We start from the raw sequence: 20819 nt of genomic DNA, 5'->3' as shown, positions 1-20819 counted from the left end.
GAGCTGATTTCCCAAAACACTTCACTGATTCATAAATACAGTATGTCCGGCTGTCACATACTGTATTTATGAATCAGTGAAGTGTTTTTAGCTAGTTCCCAATATTGCTACCAAGCTACCAGTTAATATATTACACCAATGATCCCACTTTCATTGTATGTATGTTAAATGTAATAATATATAATGTGTAGTATGTTGTATACCTAGTATGTAACAACCTGAGTGTGGTACACAGTAGGTGGTAATATGAAAAACAAACATGAATTAATAGAATATACTCTTAATGTTACGTAATTATTAGACTTTTTAAATATGTATTTTGACATTTTTTTCATGTAGGATATGAAAAATCAATCGCCCTGTGCATGCATTTTGCTTGCAGTTATTTAATAATGAATCCAATACATGTAATTCATATTTACTATAAAATGTGTTTTCATGGTATGTAACAAATATAACATAGGGAACAGGTTACTATGGTAAAACATTTTACGAGTTTTTAAGTGAGTGAGTGTTTTAATTTTACAGTGTTTTCAGGTTTTTTCCCTGATGTGGAGAAAAAAAAGGTTTTCAGTATAGTTGTTGTTTCTACTCCAACATGGCTTCCAAAAAGGTAAAACATTGAAAAAACAAATGATTAACTAACTCAAAGAATAAACATACAGCATTGCCTTATCACACTTTATATAACTCCTTTCTGCATTTACTGGAATACTTAACAACCACTTTAGATAAGGTGGATCATTTTTCCCAACAGAGTGAATCATCTTCTCAATCGACCATCTTTGGCCCATTGATTGAGTCGTTTGCTCGTAGCTTTAGCGCCACCGTGTGACGGCTCTGCTACAATTCAACTATATACCTTTAGAAAATAAAGACAGAATCATTTTGGTGTTAAATATATTATGAGCCCGACAGCAAATACTGTGTTTGATAGGAAAACCAAATAAAACGATGCCAAATCATAGACTGTAGTGCCAAACAATAGAAAGGGGACCGTTAAATCGTATTGGTAAACTGCACGCATGCGTATCGACGCTCCTCAGTGTCAGGGATGTTTGTTTTGTTGATTTGGGTAGACCGTTGAAGTCTTTCCCATTGAAGTAGCGAACACATCACCGCCCATTCGCCTGCGCTTGCGACAATTCCAACGTACACGCTGTCAAGTCAAGGTAGTGACCACATCAGCCTGGAGGACTCCGCCGGCAGAGAGACTGCTGCCTCATCTATCGTTAGCTTTTGTTGTAATTTGATTCGGTTCACCGATAATTTACACGTTTTAAGAACTGTTCTTATATTCTCTTGTGAGTTTTTGGTCTCGTCTTTGCCTCCCGCTGACAATGGCTGATCCAAAATACGCAAACTTGCCAGGAATTGTAAGTGGCTAATGCTAGCAGACAGATTAGCTAGAATGCTACTTGGCAGTGCTAGCTCCAAGCTGTGACAGCTAAGTTAGCTAACATCTCTGCTGTTTACTCGGTTGTCTGCTTATTGTTTGCAGTTACTATACAACTAGCGTTAATAATTGTAGTTTCTTAGTCGCTAACTTTTCAGCTAATGTTGTGTCTTGTGATACAAGCCATAAGAGAGCTAGAGCTAGTAAATACGTGTTGTTGAATGGGCCGGGGCGTTGGCCAGGCTAACGACATAAACGAGATATCTGATCGTGTGATAAAATGTTTACCTAATTGTTTTAATAGGCCTTTAACGAGCCGGACGTGTACGAGACCGGTGACCTTCCAGAAGATGACCAGGCTCAGTTTGAGTCGGTAAGTGGACGTTTTGTATTCACTGGATTTGTCTGTTTGCAGACTGTAAGCTACTTCGCTGCATATTAATCTAACTAGCTAACAAGTGTTTACACTTTACAGTATATAACAGAGAAAGAACTGACTTCTTCATTGTAATCAGACTGCATTATCCCTGCCACGATTAAAAACCCAACCACGCAATTACTTCGCTTACTATTACTACTTATATGGCAAAGCACTGAGTGTAGCTCAGCACTACTGTACTGTTGATATTACTTAATATGAATTACTGGGCTGTTATTTATGAAATTTATGTCACTGCATTTGTGCCCGCTTTACTAACTCTGTAGGTAAAATTAAATAAATGTGTTCTCCCTTGTTATTTATCAAAATTAATATTTCATTTCTCATTTATATGAACATTTTATGTTAACAAAATTACGTATATTTTGTTCATATTTCATTCAAAATGCCAAACTGCCCTTTGCAGGTTACTGTTTAACTCATCTTCCATATATTATGCACATTAGTATATCTGCTAATTTATACATGAAGAAAAGTAAGTAAGGGCAGACGAATATAAAAGAGACGAAAAACCTTTCTCCCATCCAAGCACCATTATCTGTTAAAATCTCAAGGAACAAAATCTACTGTGGATGTTTCTAACTCTGTCATGTGACTTTTAGAAATGTCTATTCTCACTGTCATCTAACTGTAACGATAAGCAGTCATCTAGAGGTAGTGGTCACATTGCTAGAGTACAGTGATATTGGTAAGCACTTTGTAAACAGTTGAGGGATGTTGGTCTGACATTGCTTTTAAACATGTCTGAGCTGTTTACTGACCAGCTGAGTGAATCCTAATTGGCATTTTCCCTTCCATGTTTCCTTATCCGTTCTTTCCATACCCTTGCCCTTGTTTTGATTCTTCCCCACCCCTCCTGGAACCCTAGTTTGTACAAGTAAGACTGGCTCCATTTTACTCTCAGTGAGCTTAATGCCATGCTTTTTATGCATGTATTTTAATCTCATATCCACTTTTCCTACCTTTATTGATTGGAATGAAATGAGAAATAGATCGATGGAGTGACCCTTTTTGTGCTTTGTAATTCATCAATTTTTGATTGTTTTGAAGTGCAAGGAATTGATTATTTTCCTCTTATTTGTGTTGCTCATTTAAACAATTTTAAGGGAATAATGATGTTGATGGGTCTTCAGCAGCACTTTAATTCGGTCTTTCACTGGGTCATGCTTTGACAAAGCAGTGAAGTATGTGTCTGTGTGTGTGTGTGTGAAGCGCTAACAGGAGAAAGAAAAGTGTTAGTCTGTTTGTTATAGATACTTCCCTTTTAACCTGTCATCATGTTCTAACAGTTGCTTCTTGGCTAAACACATTGTTCTCACTAATGACATTTTAAAGGCCCCTATACACTGTGCGATAACATCTTGCAGGTTCATTGCATGTCACACTTTGCGAGATGGATATGACAATCAAATCTGTGTTTTCATGTAGGGATGCATCAGATTGGTATCTGCACCAATATTGACCTTATTAAGTGGATCAGGTATTGGCCAGATGTGACAATCCTTGTTGAGATGACAGTTTCTTTGTCAGCATCATTATAAAATTTGGCATTTCCGCTATCCGTTACGTTCATTCAGTCACAGTGTGCTGCAGACTGACTTTTTAGTGCCACAGCTATCCCTGGCCTCATGTTATTTTATAAAAGAAAGGAGCTGGGTTGGTGCATCTTAAGTTTCATGCCATATTCCAATTGGTTGGTTTGTAGATGATGTTCGTAGCAGAAGTTCTAAATTTCTGGCACTGTCAGACCTTTGACACAAACTTTCTTTGGTCACCAATGCTCTAAATTGACCATCGATGGACATGTCTCACAGTGCGATTTAAGGCCACCATCTTGGATTGATGACCAAAGGTATCATCTTTACGTTGGGGACAGCCCAAAATCACGCAGTATATAGGGGCTTTAACTTGGATATACTTAATTAACCGCTTTTGTCTAGAGGATTAATTTAGGATGAACTGCATTTTAGTAAGAAATAACTAAACCCTACTAAATGATTTATAATAGATGTCAATTTCTGTAACAGAATGCATTTTAGGGTTTTCAGGCCTTTTAAGTTTCTTGACTTCTTTTAGGCACCCTTAAACCACCTGTTACCCTTCATTCTGACTCATGGATAGATTTTTAAAACCCCAATCCCCTGCATCCATAGCATAATGTTGTGAGACCTACAATGCTCTCCATGAGAGCGTATGGTCACACTGCATTATGAAGTACAGTATGGTATCAAAGGTGAAAGTAACTCGTTTGGTGTTAATGTACCATCTTACCACCCTGAATCGGGGAAGAGAGAAAGAACTGGAGACATCACAAGCAGTCTGAACAGTGTGTCTCCAGGGTTTTTAGCAGCAACTCTCAGAACACTGCTTTCTTTCTTATCTTTCCCCGACCCTGGCCAACTGTTCCTGTTGTGTGCATGGCATGTGATAACCACATTAATCTGTGTTGTCTCTCTCTCTCTCTCTCTCTCTCCCCCCTACTTTTTTCTCTCCCTCTGCTCTTCCGTTACTTTCTCTAACTCTCTTTGGAAACCCAAGGAGCTGGTAAGAGCCTGACTAACTCTCCTCCTCACTCCTCCTCCTCCTCCCCACATCTGTGTAACTGTCTTGTGTTCTGTGTGTTTTCTTGGTCTGTCTTTTAATCCGAATCTGTGTGTGAGCCCAGACTCATGTCATCTATCTGTCTGTGTCAGTGGTGTTTTAATCTTACCCATAGTCTGTAGATCATCATAACTGATCAGTAGAAAGTTCTGATCAAATGATCCACCACATTTTTTTGTGCTCCCCAGAATCACTAATCAAAGAACCGTCATTTAGAAAAGAAAGTTTTAGTGGCTTCCAGCTTTGGTTCTGCCTTTTTCATTCACGTAACATTGATTTTACCATTGTAGACTTATACCACATAAATGACTTTTTTATTTTTTATAGAAAAGTTGAGCCTTTTTAAGTCTAAAATCAGGCCTTTGTAAAAACTATGGCTGTGATGTATAATTTTGCACATTTGTCTCTTCCCGGCTGGTACTCTAAATTATGTTGAGAAAATATGGTTCTCTCTAAAACTGCTCCAAATAATGGCTATGAAGCTCTTGCATATTTTCATGATTCATGGCTACAATGGCTTTTAATTTTTGAGGGTATCTGACCTTGGTAAGCAATAATACATTTGTTGACTTAATCGCATAATTCTTTTATCTTTTTAAATCATATTTCGGGGGAATGATCAAGCGTAGAATTAGGCTGAACTGAAGGCTCATTTTAAAGTCTTTGCTGTCTGTGTAGACTTACATGCCCTTTATGATTTCATCTGACTTAATTTCCTGGTGTTTCAATGACAGGAGGAGCTCTGCAGTGACAGCGTGGAGAGGATTGTGGTCAACCCCAACGCAGCCTATGACAAGTTCAAAGACAAGCATGTCACCACCAAGGGACTTGGTCAGTTCACAGTGGATGATAAATCACTCTTAACGTATCTTTTTTATCATAACTTATAAACTTAACTAACTCATTAAAGTAATACAGAAGCGCAACATCACCGCTAGTAACAATATGGATATAGAGTCACGACAAACTCAAAATATAACTGTGTATTAACTGTATTACATTATACAGAGAGGTGTTTCAATTATTTAGCCTACCCTCATTGATATAAATGGGGTAGACAAAATAATAGAAACACCTGTCAGTATAATGCAATACAGTTCAACTGCACCACAAACTGCAGCCTCCAAAATGACCATATAGTTGAACACCTCTCTAAAACACTTTCAACAAAAACTGAACATTATAGCGTTTAGGAAGGTAAGATTTATTGCAGGACTGTTGTATTAAACTGCATTAGTTTTAGCTAACAGTTCCTAATAAACTGGCAACTGAGTGTAGTTCCTTCATCAGGGAGGTTTCCGAGGTTGTTTCCGGTGTCCTTACCTTAGTCAGTCTTGTGACATATATAAAACAACATTACTGTAATCCTTTTAAAATAGCTTTTACAAAATACAATAGTTACTCTTAATGGATAAAGAAATGTACAATTTCAATTTCATCCAATACCATTAATACAAAACATACGACATTAAAAACAAAAAATACTCTTTGCAAAATACAAGACTAATGCAGACAGGTGCTGTTGCTTTAAAATGTTGCTTTTCTGTTACAGGTGTAGCAAAACACATCCATCCGTTTGCTGATTTCAAACCCCAAATCTTGTTCTGGCTCAGACTGGGCTTCATACCGACACAGTCTGTTATTTCTCTTTCAACCCATTTGTCTCCTTTTCACAGACTTCTCAGACAGAATCAGTAAAAGCAGAAGAGTGGGCTATGAGTCAGGAGAATTTGAAATCGTGAGTACATTCTGTTCAGCAGAAATTCATTATTTCACGTTTTATTCTTTTAACACCATTGTGGTTTTTATTTCACTTGCTACATGTGTTTTCTGATAAAGTCAAGAGTCTGACATGGTGGTGTTGTGTGATCATTCGTGTTAGGGCAACTCTATCTATTAGACTCACTTTGCTGTTGTGTAATATCCATACCATTTCTTTGCTCTCTCATCTTTGTGTAGCTTGGAGAGGGCAGTGGAGTGAAGGAGACGCCCCAGCAGAAGTACCAGCGCCTGGTGAACGAGATCCAGGAACTCACTCAGGAGGTGGATGCCATCCAGGTGAACTGGCAGCGAGACACACACATGCACTCACACTTCTCCCTTGCCCATAGGATTTGGCGAGGGGTGGTACACTCTGATTATCCAGCCTTTATCTTGCTGCCTGCACACAAATTCAATAGCCTTTCACAGAGGGACTTTCCTCCACTCTACTCCTCGACCACGTCATCATGTATTTATTCAGGGGAGTGCAACCTTTTAATGTCAGAGGTGTAATATTTATGACCAGTTCTTACTGTTGAACTAGAGACCAGAGTATCCAATCCAAAGCTTAGTATGGTATGTGCACTAAAATATTAAATTTACCCTGTAAATGAGTTTTGATTAAAACCATTGCAAGGAATTGCTTTTCAGACTTACAAAGACCCCACAACCCAAAAACCAATTATAACTTGGGTGTCATTTACTAGGATACGCACAGAGCAGGGTATGCTACTCTTTGAGCCCAACACCAAATTCTAATTCAACCTGTGAACTGGCAGTTTTTGTGACAGTATCCGTGGGTTTTAGCTCCCACAGGTCATGCTGAAAGAATATGCAGCCTGGCTGTTGGGAACAAGCTGCTTCTCTGCTACAGCCTCTAAATTTACCCTTACGAAAGACCTCCTTGGAGCAATTGATTTGTGCCAAGTACTGTGTGTCCATTCATCAGGGTGAATGTAGTGAGTGAAAAAGTCAAATACTGTGTGCATGGGTGAGAACATACTGTAATACACTTCAATAGACCAGTTTAACTGAGAAATATGGCATAGTTTGATGATATTGTGCTAAGTTCTCATGCAGAGATCACACCAGACATCTGACTGTGCATATCCAAAGTTGTGCCTGACAGCTATGGATCATTGTGTCATGAACTGTGCGTTGCTATTGTCAGTGTTAAAGGAAAATTCTGCCATTTTTCAACCTAGGTCTTATTCTCATAAGTGTGACTGTTTTGATTATGGGTCCAAATAATTTTGCATCCTCTACCTCTGTTGTAGAGATTCAGGAAACGTGACTCCAGCAAAAGAAAGTATATCGGGGAAAGCAGCACAAGCCCCCTAAAGCTTTCCAAATAATTTCACATAAATCATTTCAAACACTTGTCTCTGAGTCGAAACAAAGGTAAGCAGAGATTAGCTAGATTTAGCTATTTAATTTGGTTACCCTTAAGTAGATCCTTGTGCAGTTAGCAACAATAGCTAATGCAAATCCCGATTTAAAAAATACTGGAATATTCCTTTAATTCTGTTCTTTCTGAAATATAATGTCAGAACAAATCCAATTTACATGCCTAGCGCAAGAGTGCATGTTTATGTATACAGTGCGTTTTCCTGTTTTAAATTTGTCATAACTGATTGGCCCAGACAGACTTCTAGTCCTTGATCTGTGTAAACCTCAGTTACTCAATGACCTCGGTATCCATTTGCTTCTAGGCTGCCACAAAAGAAAGCAATGCAGAGGAGCGCCTGACCCCGGTGGTACTCGCCCAGCAGGCAGCCCAGCTCAAACAGCAGCTGGTTTCTGCTCATCTCGACTCACTGCTGGGACCACAGGCACACATCAACCTGGCTGACCCAGATGGAGCGCTGGCCAGGTGAGCTGAGAGGGGGGTGACAAGACAATAAAGCAAGAGGACAAGCATCTGGAATCTGAAACCTGACGCTACAACCTGTCAGACCCCTACAGAGAGATGAGCTCGGATGTAGGGAATGGATGGAAAGAGGGAGAGGAAAAGGGATAGTTTGAAAAAACATAGGGAGTCAGAAATACATGGTTGGAGAGGAGTGCAGGGGAATTAATCTCACTGAGCCTTGGACTATAACCCTAGATATAAGGAGTGAGAGAGTAATAAGTGCAAGGGAGTACAGCTGGTATCAATGGCCCACATAAACCCCGCTGATCCCAGTGTAGTACTACCCGGGGAGCATGAGAACTGATGAACAAATGATTGAGGGAGGGAAATAAAAACTGGAGAAGGCACAGAGAATTAAAATGTATTGTTGCGACTTGTCAGGCCACAACTCTGCACGATGAAAGAAACTGAAGATAGAGAGGAAAAGAGACAGTGACACAAGTGAGAGGAGGGGGAGGAAAAGTGATGAAAACTGTTCTAAAAAGATCTAAGCTCACCTTGACCTTGCCGTTTTCAACAAAGCTGAAAAGATTTGTTGCAAGGGAGAGAGGGGCGACGGCACAGCAGCACATGGTGCTGATAACAATATTGAACATATAATCCTTTTGTATCTCCTTTTCCATCCTTCCTGCAGGCGTCTGCTCACCCAGCTGGAAGTGGCCAAGGGCAGCCGTGGCAGCGCTGCAGGAGACACCAAGCCGGTGGCATCAGCTAAAGGCCCAGACGGAGTGGTACTCTACGAGCTGCACAGCAGACCAGAGCAGGAAAAATTCAATGATTCTGCCAAGGTAAAGTGGGAAGGGAGGAGGAGGGGGCAGAGTCAGGTGTCTCGGATGAATGCACTAGCAAAATGAGCAAATGTTTCAGCGGGTATGATCAGCTAGACGTGTCTTTGTGTTCATCCTCATGAGAGGAATGTCAGAATATTTGACGGCAATAAATGGGACAAAAGGCAGGAAGGTATGTGCATGGGCGTTTGTGTGTGTCTTGTAAGATGCTGTTGTCACTGCCAGCCATGTGTTGCCTTGTTCTGTCCCTGTAGATGGCAGAATTGGAGAAGCGTCTAGCTGAGCTGGAGATTGCTGTTGGCTCAGGATCAGACAAGCAGGTACACACCGACTCTCACATAGTCTACATGCACACACACACACACACACACACACACACACACACACACACACACACTCTAATGCTTCTCTCTTTCATTCACACCAATTCTGTTTATCTCATTTTCTCTTTCACTCTCACACCAGCAGAATTTGCATGCTTCTGTTGCTGTGTAACCATCCACAAAGTCAAATTGAAATAAAATCTTCCACTTGATTTATGCAAATTATGGGGATGGCTTCATTGCTTCTTGTTAAAATGTATTTTCCCTGTTTGTGTTTATGTTACAGGGACCTCTGAGTGCTAGCATTCAAGGAGCAAGCTTGATGGTAAGAAGTTGGCTTCTTTCTTTTGGAACACACTTCATGGAGTTTGTGTCTGTATTCATAACTCTGTGTATCTGATGTGCAGCCAGAGAACTGGGTCATACTTCAAAGATGACATCATTTCCTCCAAGTTTGTTTATTGTTGCTGTGCTAGTAGTAAGAGCAAGAACACAAAGTTATGTGCGCAAGTTTATATATTGTGTGTGTGTGTGTGTGTGTGTGCTTGTTTGTATCAGGACACCATAGAACTCCTGCAGGCGAGGGTCAGCGCACTGGACTCTGCTACTCTGGATCAAGTGGAGGCCAGACTGCAGGTAACAGCATGTTTCCCATAGAAACCTTTTTGTTTTAAAAGAACACTGAAATATTTTGAGTTATGTCAAGCTCGATATTTCATATATTTATGTTCAGTACAGAGATTGGTCGAGATGTGCCAACCAGGTGCAACAGCTAGCCTTGCTCCGGCAAATGTGCCACCCAGCAAATCCAAAGCTAATTCAAAACTTGTATGCACATTGTATCTAACAAATGGAAAAATAAAAAACATATAGCTGTCTCATTTTCTGCAAGATCTCAGCCCTTCCTCTGACTCTTGTATGCATTGGTATCTACTGTAGCTTTCCTGCTAAAAAGAATCAAAAGGTAAATAAGAAAGTTTTGGGGTTATTGGAAGGTTGATTTTCTTCTATTTGGACTACAGCTATGACTGTACTTTTTTTTTTTTATCTTACCGCAGTAATAGGACAGCACTCTACAGCTATTTAAGTACTGTAATTCTTCTTCAAACAACCCCACGCGCTGGATAGTTATTGAAACTCAGGGAGAGAGTGGTGAAATACTGATAAATACTTTTGAAAATGTATTTCTTAGCTTTTAAAATATGCCAAATTTCCATATGGTTGGTTTACCTGTGCTGCCGTCCAAAGGCTAACCGCAGTAATTACATTGTTGGTCGAAATTGAGTTAGAACTAAAAATTAATTTCTTGATATCTGTTTTATCTTGTGACAAAGTTTCAGAGTTCAAGTTTGCTTTGTTGTAGAGAAAAGCCTGTATAAAAACTGCAATAACTACAAAATCCAACTCAAAGCCACATCTGCTTTGGGATCCTGGCCAATTTCGCGCTCTACCCATCTAAGTTACCTCACGCAACTACTTTGGGATTTTACCAAAGTATGATAACAATGACATTAAGCATTGAGAAACGAGCAATCACATTATAAAATACCTGTCAGCCTCAATGTATATGCTGACTGACAGGCGATGTTTAGTTAGCTAGCGTTATCTTACCTGCTCCCTGAAAGCTGTAACATTATCCTCTGTAACTTCACATCATCGCTGATGCCATGTCGTCTATGTTTTGTTGTTCACATCACAAAGTTAATCCAGCCAACGGTGGAAAAAATATATATAATAAAAACATGAAAGGCATCATGTATCAAGTTATCATCAACAATCGAGCAGCCATGAGAGTGATCTCTCTCTACATCTAATAACATGAACACCATCTTCATTTTCTTAATAATAATCATTCACAACGTTGTCCTTTAGGATATGTTGTCCATATGTTGCCCATTTCAGTGTATCCCAAGGCATTTACTGACATTTAAATGCAGATAATGTAACAATCTGCCCTGCATCAAATGAACGTAACAGTGGGGTAGAGTAACTAGTGAAGCCTGGCTGTGTGTGTGTGCGCGGTTTGAGTGTTAACAGAGTCTTTAAACACCATCGAGTGGTCGGAAATCAGAATCAGAAATCAATGTCAAAATAGTTTTGGTCACTGAAGACAATACAAAACAATATAAAAGCTGAAAGAAAACTACTACATTGTAGTTACTGCACTTTGCTTTTGCATTGCTATTAGACACATTTTAGACAATGAAGGCAGAGTGCAATAACTAAATTTTTGGGGTCAAAGGTCAAATCAGCCGTCATGGTTTTTAGGCATAAAAATTGTACAATTAGTGCAATATCATTTTTCTCAGTTTTACTTTGCGTAGTTACTGCAGTTAAGCTTTGTATGGCAGTGTGGTGTAGCCCGCTGTGAGAAACTGTCAGTTTACCACAGTATTGACATGAACCTAATAAATGCTTGTCTTTTTTTCTGTTATGTATCTAAATGCCTTTTAAAATTGTGCCTCTCGCACACAAAATAAATAACTTTTTTTTCCTCTCCCATTTAGAGTGTCCTCGGGAAAATGAATGAGATTGCTAAACACAAGGCAGCAATTGAGGATGCTGATACACAGAACAAGGTTTGTAGTTCCTGTACAGTTCCTCAGATGCTTTCACACTCTTTGAAACTTCCCGGGTCATACAGTCTACCTGTGATTCTTCTTTTACAAAGCACTTTAAGATGGAAGATTCCTACAATCGAAAGAGTTGAGCTTGTATAATATGTCCAATAATCTTGTTGCCTAACAGAAGATAATCTTGCTAGTTCAGTCTTGGTTAAAAGATATTAATTTGGAAAACCTTCACTAGCAAATGACGGGGTCTGGCAGCCGGACTACCCAGTGAAGAGTAGTACCATATGTTAAATTTGAATTTAGTGCTGTCTTAAACAAACACCTGGCACGGTTTTTTAAGCAGTCAGAGCCAAATCCAAATTGTATCATCAGGCAGTTTGTTCATATAGAGTCAGTAATGAATCAAACATTTTTTCCGCTTTTCGTGTTATATTCAGCTGTGAGATCTGCGTGATTTCCTGGCAACGTTCTTGTGTGTTTGACTGTTCTAAAGTGCGGCATGCTTAAAAGGCCAGTAGAGGGCAGCGCATGTTAATTATAATATTATTAGTGTGAAAAACAAAGTTATGCAAAGTGGTTTATTTTTGATACATAAGGTTATTGTACATTGCTGTTTAAACCTTTGAGAGACTGTAATGTACTGTAATTGTGATATATTAGATAAGGTGTGTGACTTCATTACGTAAAAAGAAGAATTAAAAAAAGTTCAACAGCATGCTTTAATGTGAGATTATGTATAATAAAATCATTGTGCCCACAATAACCCGGCCTATGGCTTTAGTCATAAAATACAGCTGGAATTTAAATGGCAAATGTCAGGCAGCGTGTATTTCTAGCATTCGATACCACAGCATTGTGAAGTCGAGTTTGAATGTAGGTGTTACTGTTTATTATAATAATGAATGTTTGTATGTACACAAGCTTGACAGAAACCACAATGTCCCCACACTGCTCAAATGTAGACTACACAGCATGAATTTATTCATCAGTGTGCATTTATATCATTTGCAGTGCAATAATTATTACATCAGGAAACTAAGGACAAATCTGTAAAATGTTCTTTTAGCTGGAGGGCTTTATCTTGGTATTAAATGTGCCTGTATGTGTTTACCTGTCAGGTGTCGCAGCTTTATGACGTCGTGCAGAAGTGGGATGCCGTGTCCACTTCTATACCTCAGGTGGTGCAGAGGCTTGTCGCTGTCAAGGAGTTGCATGAGCAAGGTAACACACAGGGACTGAAACTGGTTTACAAGCTGGTAGCCCAAGACTTGCTTTGTGTCCTCACAAAGCAAGTCATGCCATGAGACAATATTAGTTGTTGAGGAGTTAACCGTCACATCATCACGTCATATTATATGAATGTTCTGGAGTTGATTAATTGGTTCATATTGCAAATATTGTAATAATATTGCTCTAGGGGCAGATTTCACCCCAGTAAAGATAATAACAATGACAACTTGGATAATTTATGTTCTATTCTTTTATGTGAGTGAAGAAGAACCTTGAAATGACACCCATGAGAGTTCAAGGAGGGGATGTATGTAGGTTAGTGGGGGTGGGGAGTGGCATTAAAGATTCAAAATATGTAGGATGTAGCCACAGAACATAACAGGGTGTGAACCCAGATCACGTTTCAGGCAGCATCTGTGTTGGGACGTAATAGTCTGAAAGATTTGCATTTTCAATGGGAACGTCTGTATGTGAGACAAAAGATGAAAACTAAGTGAAAATGGTATTCAAACGGATAATAGAATTAGCCAAAACCATGCCATTCTATTATAACAAAGGGCAAGAAATCACTGAAAGCGAGCCTCAAAATGGTAATAGAATTAGACTAAATCTAGCAATACTGTTAAACACCCCCTTGGGGAGAAAAGAGATGCATGATATTATATATCACATTATCATCTTTTTATTATTTAGCACATGAAAGCAGAACCTTGGCATTAATAGATTATATTGATAATTCATTTCTGAGAGCTGAAAGAGGTCATTTATCATCCAGACTCTCTTTGCACCAATCTGTCACAGTCTGCAGCTGACGTGTTCTTCACTCAGTAGGGTTGAACTGATGTTATTTTTCTCTTTAGATCTTTCTTTGCCGATGAAGGCAAACAAGTAAAAGAAAATACTGTGTTTTAATCTTTTTCAAGCAGTCGACATTTGCAGATTACATGTGTCTCTACTCCCCTTCACTTTGGCTGAGCAAAGACAACATAGCATTTTTTAAGCAAGATTATTATTTTTTTTTTTTTTGCCACAAATTTGTACATTTGAGAACAAATACGCCATCTTACTTATTCTTTCTCTCAACCCCACCATCTCGTAGCCATGCAGTTTGGCCAGCTGCTGACCCACCTGGACACCACTCAGCAGATGATCAACAACTCTCTGAAGGACAATAACACCCTGCTAACACAGGTAGACTTGCATTGTATTCTGCTCATTTTGGCCGACCAACAGTCAAAACCAAAAGATAGTACATTTAACATGATATAAAACAGAAAAACTAATAAAAATGTAATTTTCTGTCGATTGATTCATCAATTCATTGACTATTTGTTTCAGCTCTAATATTTAAGTGACCAGTAGGCCTTTATTTTCATTCCCAGAGCCCAAGGTGATGTCTTCAGATGTCTTGTTTTGTCCGACCAACTTTCCAAAGACCAGATATTCAGTTTACAATGATAGAAAACAGAGAAAAGCAGTGAATTCTCACATTTGAGAAGCTGGAATCAGTGAATGTTTGGCATTCAGTTAATTGACTAATCATTTTCCCGCATTTGTAACCAGGTTCTCCTTTCTATAAGCACCTTTGCTTTCCATTATGCTTGCTGTCTCTTCCTGCCGCCTCAAATGCTGCCTATTTTTGTTTTTTTAATCTCTATTCCACATCCGCTCTTTCCCCCTACATCTTCACTATATCTGCATATTTTCACCTCAAATCAGTATCATCAGTCCTTCTCTCTCACCACAGCTTTTTTCCTGCCACTTCTCTCTACTCTGTCCCATCAACATCTCTCTCCTGCACACTTTTACACCTAACTTTCCCTCCAACTCTACTTCCCTGTCTTACCTAACTTGCTTTTTTTCCTCCCTCTCTCCCCCACAGGTCCAACAGACAATGAAGGAAAATCTGGTGGCTGTAGAAGAGAACTTTTCTGCACTAGATCAGAGGATGAAGAAGCTCTCCAAATAAACGGTGGCAGAGTTTAGACTGGTCCAGGAGAGAACATGGACAAATAAGAGTTGGCTAGAGAGCACAGAGGGGGGGATTGGGGTCATTTCTGGCCATCCCTCTCTTGCTCTCTACTTCGCCTCTGCCTTTTTTCACTAAGTGGAATGTTAGAAAGTTGAAAAAGATGGAATAACAAAAAAAGAGGAGACCAAATGTTCTTGTCCACCCTCCTTTCCTCTTCCTTTCTCTTGCATCAAATTGATATCAACTGAAAACACATTAGTCCACTCTATACATGCCACTGATTGCAGTCCCCTGTTAAGCTTATTGAGTTTTAGACTGGATTGTTTTTTTATAAAGATTAGTATTAAACATAAGAAATTCCTCCATTCCTTTTGGAACTGTATAGTGTGGTCAAATGAATGGATCACAGTAATGTTGGGTTGATGGATGACACATTAAAGATGTTGTCAAATGTGTAAAAAAGAAAATCAACATCAATTGTGTTATAGTGTTGTAGCAGGAGCACGTTTGTGCGAGTGTCAGGGCTAAGTCACGGAAGGAGAGCTTGTAAATATGCCTGTGTACCTTATTGTTTCTTCACGCTCAGTCGCTTGTAACTATATTATTATGACTGAGACCAAACACCACAGACAAACTTTTAATCCGCTGTCATGCCTACAAGTCAACTGTATTGTACATCTGTGGTCATGAAAACCGATCAATAAAACAAAGTGCGATAAGCTTGGTTCCTTTTTATTTCATGAGATGATCACTTTTTTGAATAATCACTTAATTGTTGACATAGCTTCCCACCTCCTACTTGTTTTGGTTGGATGGAAAAAATAAATAGCTATACCATTATTACTATACTATGTTGTATCAATCTTACCAAACTACTAAATGTATTGCAACAAGTAAGTCTTTTTCCCCATTTTATAGAGCATGTGGACATGTCTTGCCAGATGTCTGAACAGTTTGAAAAATATCAGATGAATGTAGAGCTGATGTTAGCTGGTCTACTAACTTGATAACAAAAGGTATGAATTCCTGGTAATGAGTCATCAGACATTGGTATTGCAAAATACTGCAAAAATACTTTGTCATGTAAAACACATTTTATAGAGGGGGATATTTGAAAATATTTGATGCCTTAAATAAATTCTAATCTGATGCACATACAAGTATTCGAAATCTTTTTTAAAAAGTACTTTGTGTTTTCTTTAATATAATCAATTATGTCCATTTATGAACACTAGGTGGCAGCATAGCATCTAATAAACTCATGTTGTACACTTATTCAGCTTTCAAAGATACTGCCAACAGTAGACTCCATAACTGCAAATTATTCTGCCATACGTCTGTCCCTGTAGAAATACATTTTATTACACACCTAAAAGGTTCAGTTACTGACAATCCAGTTTGTATTATTGATTTTCCCTAAAAGAAGAGTAACTTGACATTCTTGATCAACTGGATTTGAAGTGGATAATAAGGGCTAATTGTAGACACTACCTACAATGGAAAAACTACATTCAAAAGCATTTGAAAACTTGAAGTGGCCAAGAGGTTTAGGGAGCCAACTATGAGCGGCAACATCCCAGGTTCGTGTCCGACTAGGGACCTTTATGCCTGTCGTTCCCCATCTCTCGCTCCTCATTTCCTGTCATCACGCTACTGTTGGTGACCGGTGTCCTTATACTTGACCGTGAATGAAGACACACAGCAGAGTAAAATCAAGAAGAGACACCAAGGAAAACTAGTCTGCTACTTTGCCATTCACAGAGTAAAATAACACAAGGCACTCAATGAATTGCTGTGTTGTGTGCTGAGGTCAACCTTAAATCCATGTGGCATTAGTAGGTTTATAACAAGCATTAAAACAAACAGCTTGCTCATGTTTGATGTCAGGTGACGGTTTTAGTGACAAAGGCAGACAGGTAACATACAGCAGGATAAGGATCAGTTGTTCGAGATGAGTCATCCAGACTCAGCACACTGTAGTCTAGTGGTCAGTTTCATGATAACTAAAACATAAAAGCCTTTTTGGACATGTGTGCTTCTGGCTTATTTGCCTCTGAATTAGACATAACAAATGATAAATGATTTCTCTTTTACTTTAGCTGAGTGTTATGGCTTGGCATCTTATTGTCTGTATCATATATTTCTTTTATTTCAGAGAAAGATTAAGTGCTGAACAGCTTTCTGTTTCCCCTATGTGTGGGGCGTTTAATACTGGCCTGCTTGGACAGGACATACCAAGTGTGACTGGTCTTGCAGGCAATTAGATCCAGAGCTCCAACTTAGAAGGGAATGCCCCAGATGAGCAAAGAGACATACCGTGTACTGTATATCACTGCATTTGTCCTATTTTGGGTGTGCTAGATAGGGTCAGCCCAGCCCCTTCTGTTAAGACCCATTTATACACAATTACAAGCTGAAGATTACCAAGAGGTCAGCCCAAAATGCTGTTAATGAGTATTACGATTTTTTTTCAGACTATAGCTCTCTATGTGGCCCTGAATATGAACGAGGATAAAAGGACAAAGAATGAATGATTAAACAGAACCCCTATTGAAAAACAGTCGGTTTTAGCAGTGGGGTATAAATCCAAAAAAAAAGGCTTTTAGTAACACAAATGACATCAAAGCTCCAGTCATTCTTGACTGCAGTAAAATTGCAGCTACTTATATATGTCAGTAGCTCACACCAACCTTTACTCCACGGGACAAAGTAAATATTTTAATCCTCAGGCAGCTGCTGATATGGGGGAAACTAAGAGGAGAGGAAGAAAAGGAAGGAGTAAGAGCCTGGAGTGTGTGTCTCGCTGCCAGTATACCCACCTGTTCAGACAGGCTTTTAAAGTTTAATGCCCTACAGTCTCTTGCTTGAGCTTGTTGGGGTTGTTTTTTTTTCTTATGTCTCATCTTTGACACATACGTCGGTGCCGAGAAATGAAGAAATCAAGGCACTGGTTTTAGATATTCGTGTCTGTACTGTACTGAGATTTTTGAGACAATGTAATCAAAATCAAGACAATAACTAAAGGCAATCAGTTTGACTAAACTTATTTTGAGCAATTTAAAGGTTGTGAAAATTGACTACAGATTGATTCCGATGTCATGTAATCAAATATTTAACAAAATTCCAATGTATTAGCTTTACTGTAGGGCTGTCAATAACACTAATATGTCCTCTATTTTGACAAACAATAGTAAAATTACTAGTAATAACAATTCTGAAAATAAAATGGAGGCAGGGAAAAGTAGAAGCAGAGAAAGAACAACTGACATGAGAAATCAAAAATAAGCTACAGAGAAAAGAAAGCAAATCACACAAGGGTCTCTGCATCAGTTTGTCAAATTTTCCTGAATGGGTCTGGACAGGTGAGGAGCTTGTAGTGAATTAGAGGGAAGGACAGAAGAAGTGGGTGGAGGTATAAGCAGAGTAAAATAGGATGGATACTGTTGTGGGGCAGAATGAGGCTTGTCGCGAACGGAAAAAAAAGGGAAGACGACGGAGATGGTAGGGTAAAGAGAGGTGAGGCTCACAGGTAAACAGGGTTTAACAGACTAACAAGATTGTCTGCACAGTCGTCCTAAAGCTGCAAACACAGAAATCTCAACAAGTGGATGTGGCATTTAGCTGTTAAATCTGGACGGGACGAGATGGGACTGAGTGGATAACTTGAAAACTTTCAAAAATAAACCTGAAATAATTTCCAACATTATGGGCATTAAGATGAAGTTTTCTGCTTTGTGTGAATGCTGGACATACTTGTAAAGGACATGATAGATGGGGCACCTTCTGATGAAATAAAATGCAAATGAGTTGATTAATGCGCATTGTCAGACAAAAGAGAATTGCAATATTGGCCTCAGCTGAGATGGGCATTGGCAAAAGAGATGAATGTACTAACAATGGGGACCGAAAGCTTAAAGACAAAGCACTGTTAGTAATAATTGTTGGCAATATATCCAATTTATATTGCCTTATCTCACCCATGTATCACTGCCACTTTCAAGTTTAAAATGACATTTCAATCCACAGACACACAACCAGACATTTTTGTTTAAGAGTTTTGAGAATATTTCTTTCCCAGTTGTCATCATTGGGCCAGAACGTCTGATAAAGCGAGGAGGTGTTTCTGCTGGTTGTCGAGGAGCCAGAAAAATAGTTAAAAACAAACAAACAATGAGAAAGGGCAAGTCAAGAGAGAAAGAAAAAGGATTTACTGTATCACGTTAACAGCTGTATCAGTTGGTCGCAGTTCAGAGAGGGGAAGGATTCCGACAGCTGGTGTGTGTGTGTGTGTGTGTGTGTGTGTGTGTGTGTGTGTGTGTGTGTGTGTGTGTGTGTGTGTGTGTGTGTGACAGGGGGAACTGGGTGTGGAGCTTGGACCAAGGGCACAGTACAGAAAGAAGGGAGTGTGGTGGCTGGAAATTCCCCAGACTCTTTTTGCCTGTAAAACGAAAGAAAACAATAGCCAAATTCTGACATTGGGGGGATAATAACTCAAAACATTAACAACCACCACTGTGGATTTCCCCCCCCTTAAATTGTTGAATATTGGTTAAATTACAAACACCAGCATTTGTTCTAAATCAATATGGCAGCACGACAAAGAGCAAGCAAATAAGAGAAACATTTTCCTTTGTTCACACTTAAATGCCATTAATTCAATTTATCTTAGTCATTATCACTGTAAATTTAGTTTTTTGTACTTGTTTTGTGTTTTATAATAGACATATATGGATATCACACTTCCATGTTATTACAGTCTGGTGAAGTTATGTGGGCATAACTGGACTTTCTTGTTTGGAAATACATGATGTAATATGACAGTTGTGTAAGGATTGTGTAAGACTGCTAAAAAATATAAATTACAAAAAGTATTATATTCAGTTATTTATGACTAGGCAGACAAAAAGATATTTAGTGTGATTAGGTTACAGCAAGGAAACCATTACAGCAACTGATACCTTCAAATACAACCATCAGTAATGACTAAATCTCATCTAAAAGCTGATCCACATGACCAGACAATTTGCGCTTGTTTACACTCTGTGTCATAAAAAATAACTGAAGACATCAAGAGAATTACAGAACAGAGGATAAATAATATATCTGATCTGAAACATTATGTACATTTATTTTATTATTTGACTTTCGTTCATTATAAACGAGTGTCAACTGAAACGCCAAAATCAATCAGAAAACAGGGACCATCATCGCCAGACTATGTTGAAAAACAGAAAAAGAGGCAACCTAGATCTGGGGTTGTAAACAGTGTTTTATAATGAATACAACACAGACGACGGGACTGACAAAATAAACAGACGGCAGGGGTGGAGAGGGAGGGGTGCAGAGAAAGTATGCTGAACTACTCAGCAACAGCCACTCAAGTCGTGACGTGTTACGGTGCTTCCTGCAGCGCTTTAACCCGGGTCCTAGAGACAGTATTTGAGCTTTCTATTCGCTGCTTGGCGCTGTTGCTATGGGGCTGTGCATGTTGAGCCGTGCGCGTCGCACCGTGCATGGAAAACAGTTTGTGTGTGCTGAGTTTGGCATTAGGGCAGAAAGTGTCAGGAGCGGGATGAAGAGCCCGCATCAAGAGTGCAACATGATGAAACGTGGTTTTATTTTATTGTCACTTCTGTTGTTGTCGCTGTTGTTTACCTTATTGTCATCCAACGCTATAACTATGTCATCGGATAACATTTACTGCATGGCTCCTTGTGTGTCTGAGACGGTGAACTTGTTGAACTTTGAATCTCATATTTTATCACCATGAGCTTTTATAAAGGGGTTTCTTTGTAGCCTTTGTAGGCTATGGTACTCAATGTAA

At 39.1% G+C, this 20819-nt stretch overlaps 1 protein-coding gene across 4 annotated transcripts; it reads left to right on the top strand.

Annotated features, from left to right (window-relative positions):
- The first annotated feature begins 1132 nt into the window (after positions 1–1132).
- Positions 1133–15714, top strand: dctn2 (dynactin 2 (p50)). Of its 4 annotated transcripts, XM_044169794.1 has the most exons (16): positions 1133–1376; positions 1701–1769; positions 2704–2712; positions 4374–4379; positions 5171–5267; positions 6113–6174; positions 6396–6494; positions 7910–8070; positions 8744–8897; positions 9152–9217; positions 9507–9545; positions 9779–9856; positions 11728–11799; positions 12912–13014; positions 14123–14214; positions 14906–15714. In XM_044169794.1, exons 1-16 carry the CDS (start codon positions 1341–1343, stop codon positions 14990–14992), a joined length of 1230 nt encoding a protein of 409 aa, XP_044025729.1. In that variant the 5' UTR covers positions 1133–1340; the 3' UTR covers positions 14993–15714. The 4 variants fall into 4 exon arrangements, with proteins under 4 accessions (XP_044025729.1, XP_044025740.1, XP_044025750.1 ...); XM_044169805.1 differs by lacking the exon at positions 4374–4379; XM_044169815.1 differs by lacking the exon at positions 2704–2712 and having other exon boundaries at positions 1134–1376.
- Positions 15715–20819: the final 5105 nt, after the last annotated feature.

The sequence above is a fragment of the Siniperca chuatsi genome, linkage group LG2 (assembly GCF_020085105.1).
Source record: "Siniperca chuatsi isolate FFG_IHB_CAS linkage group LG2, ASM2008510v1, whole genome shotgun sequence".
NCBI classification, from domain to species: Eukaryota; Metazoa; Chordata; class Actinopteri; order Centrarchiformes; family Sinipercidae; genus Siniperca; species Siniperca chuatsi.
This window is presented reverse-complemented; position numbering and strand designations above follow the sequence as displayed.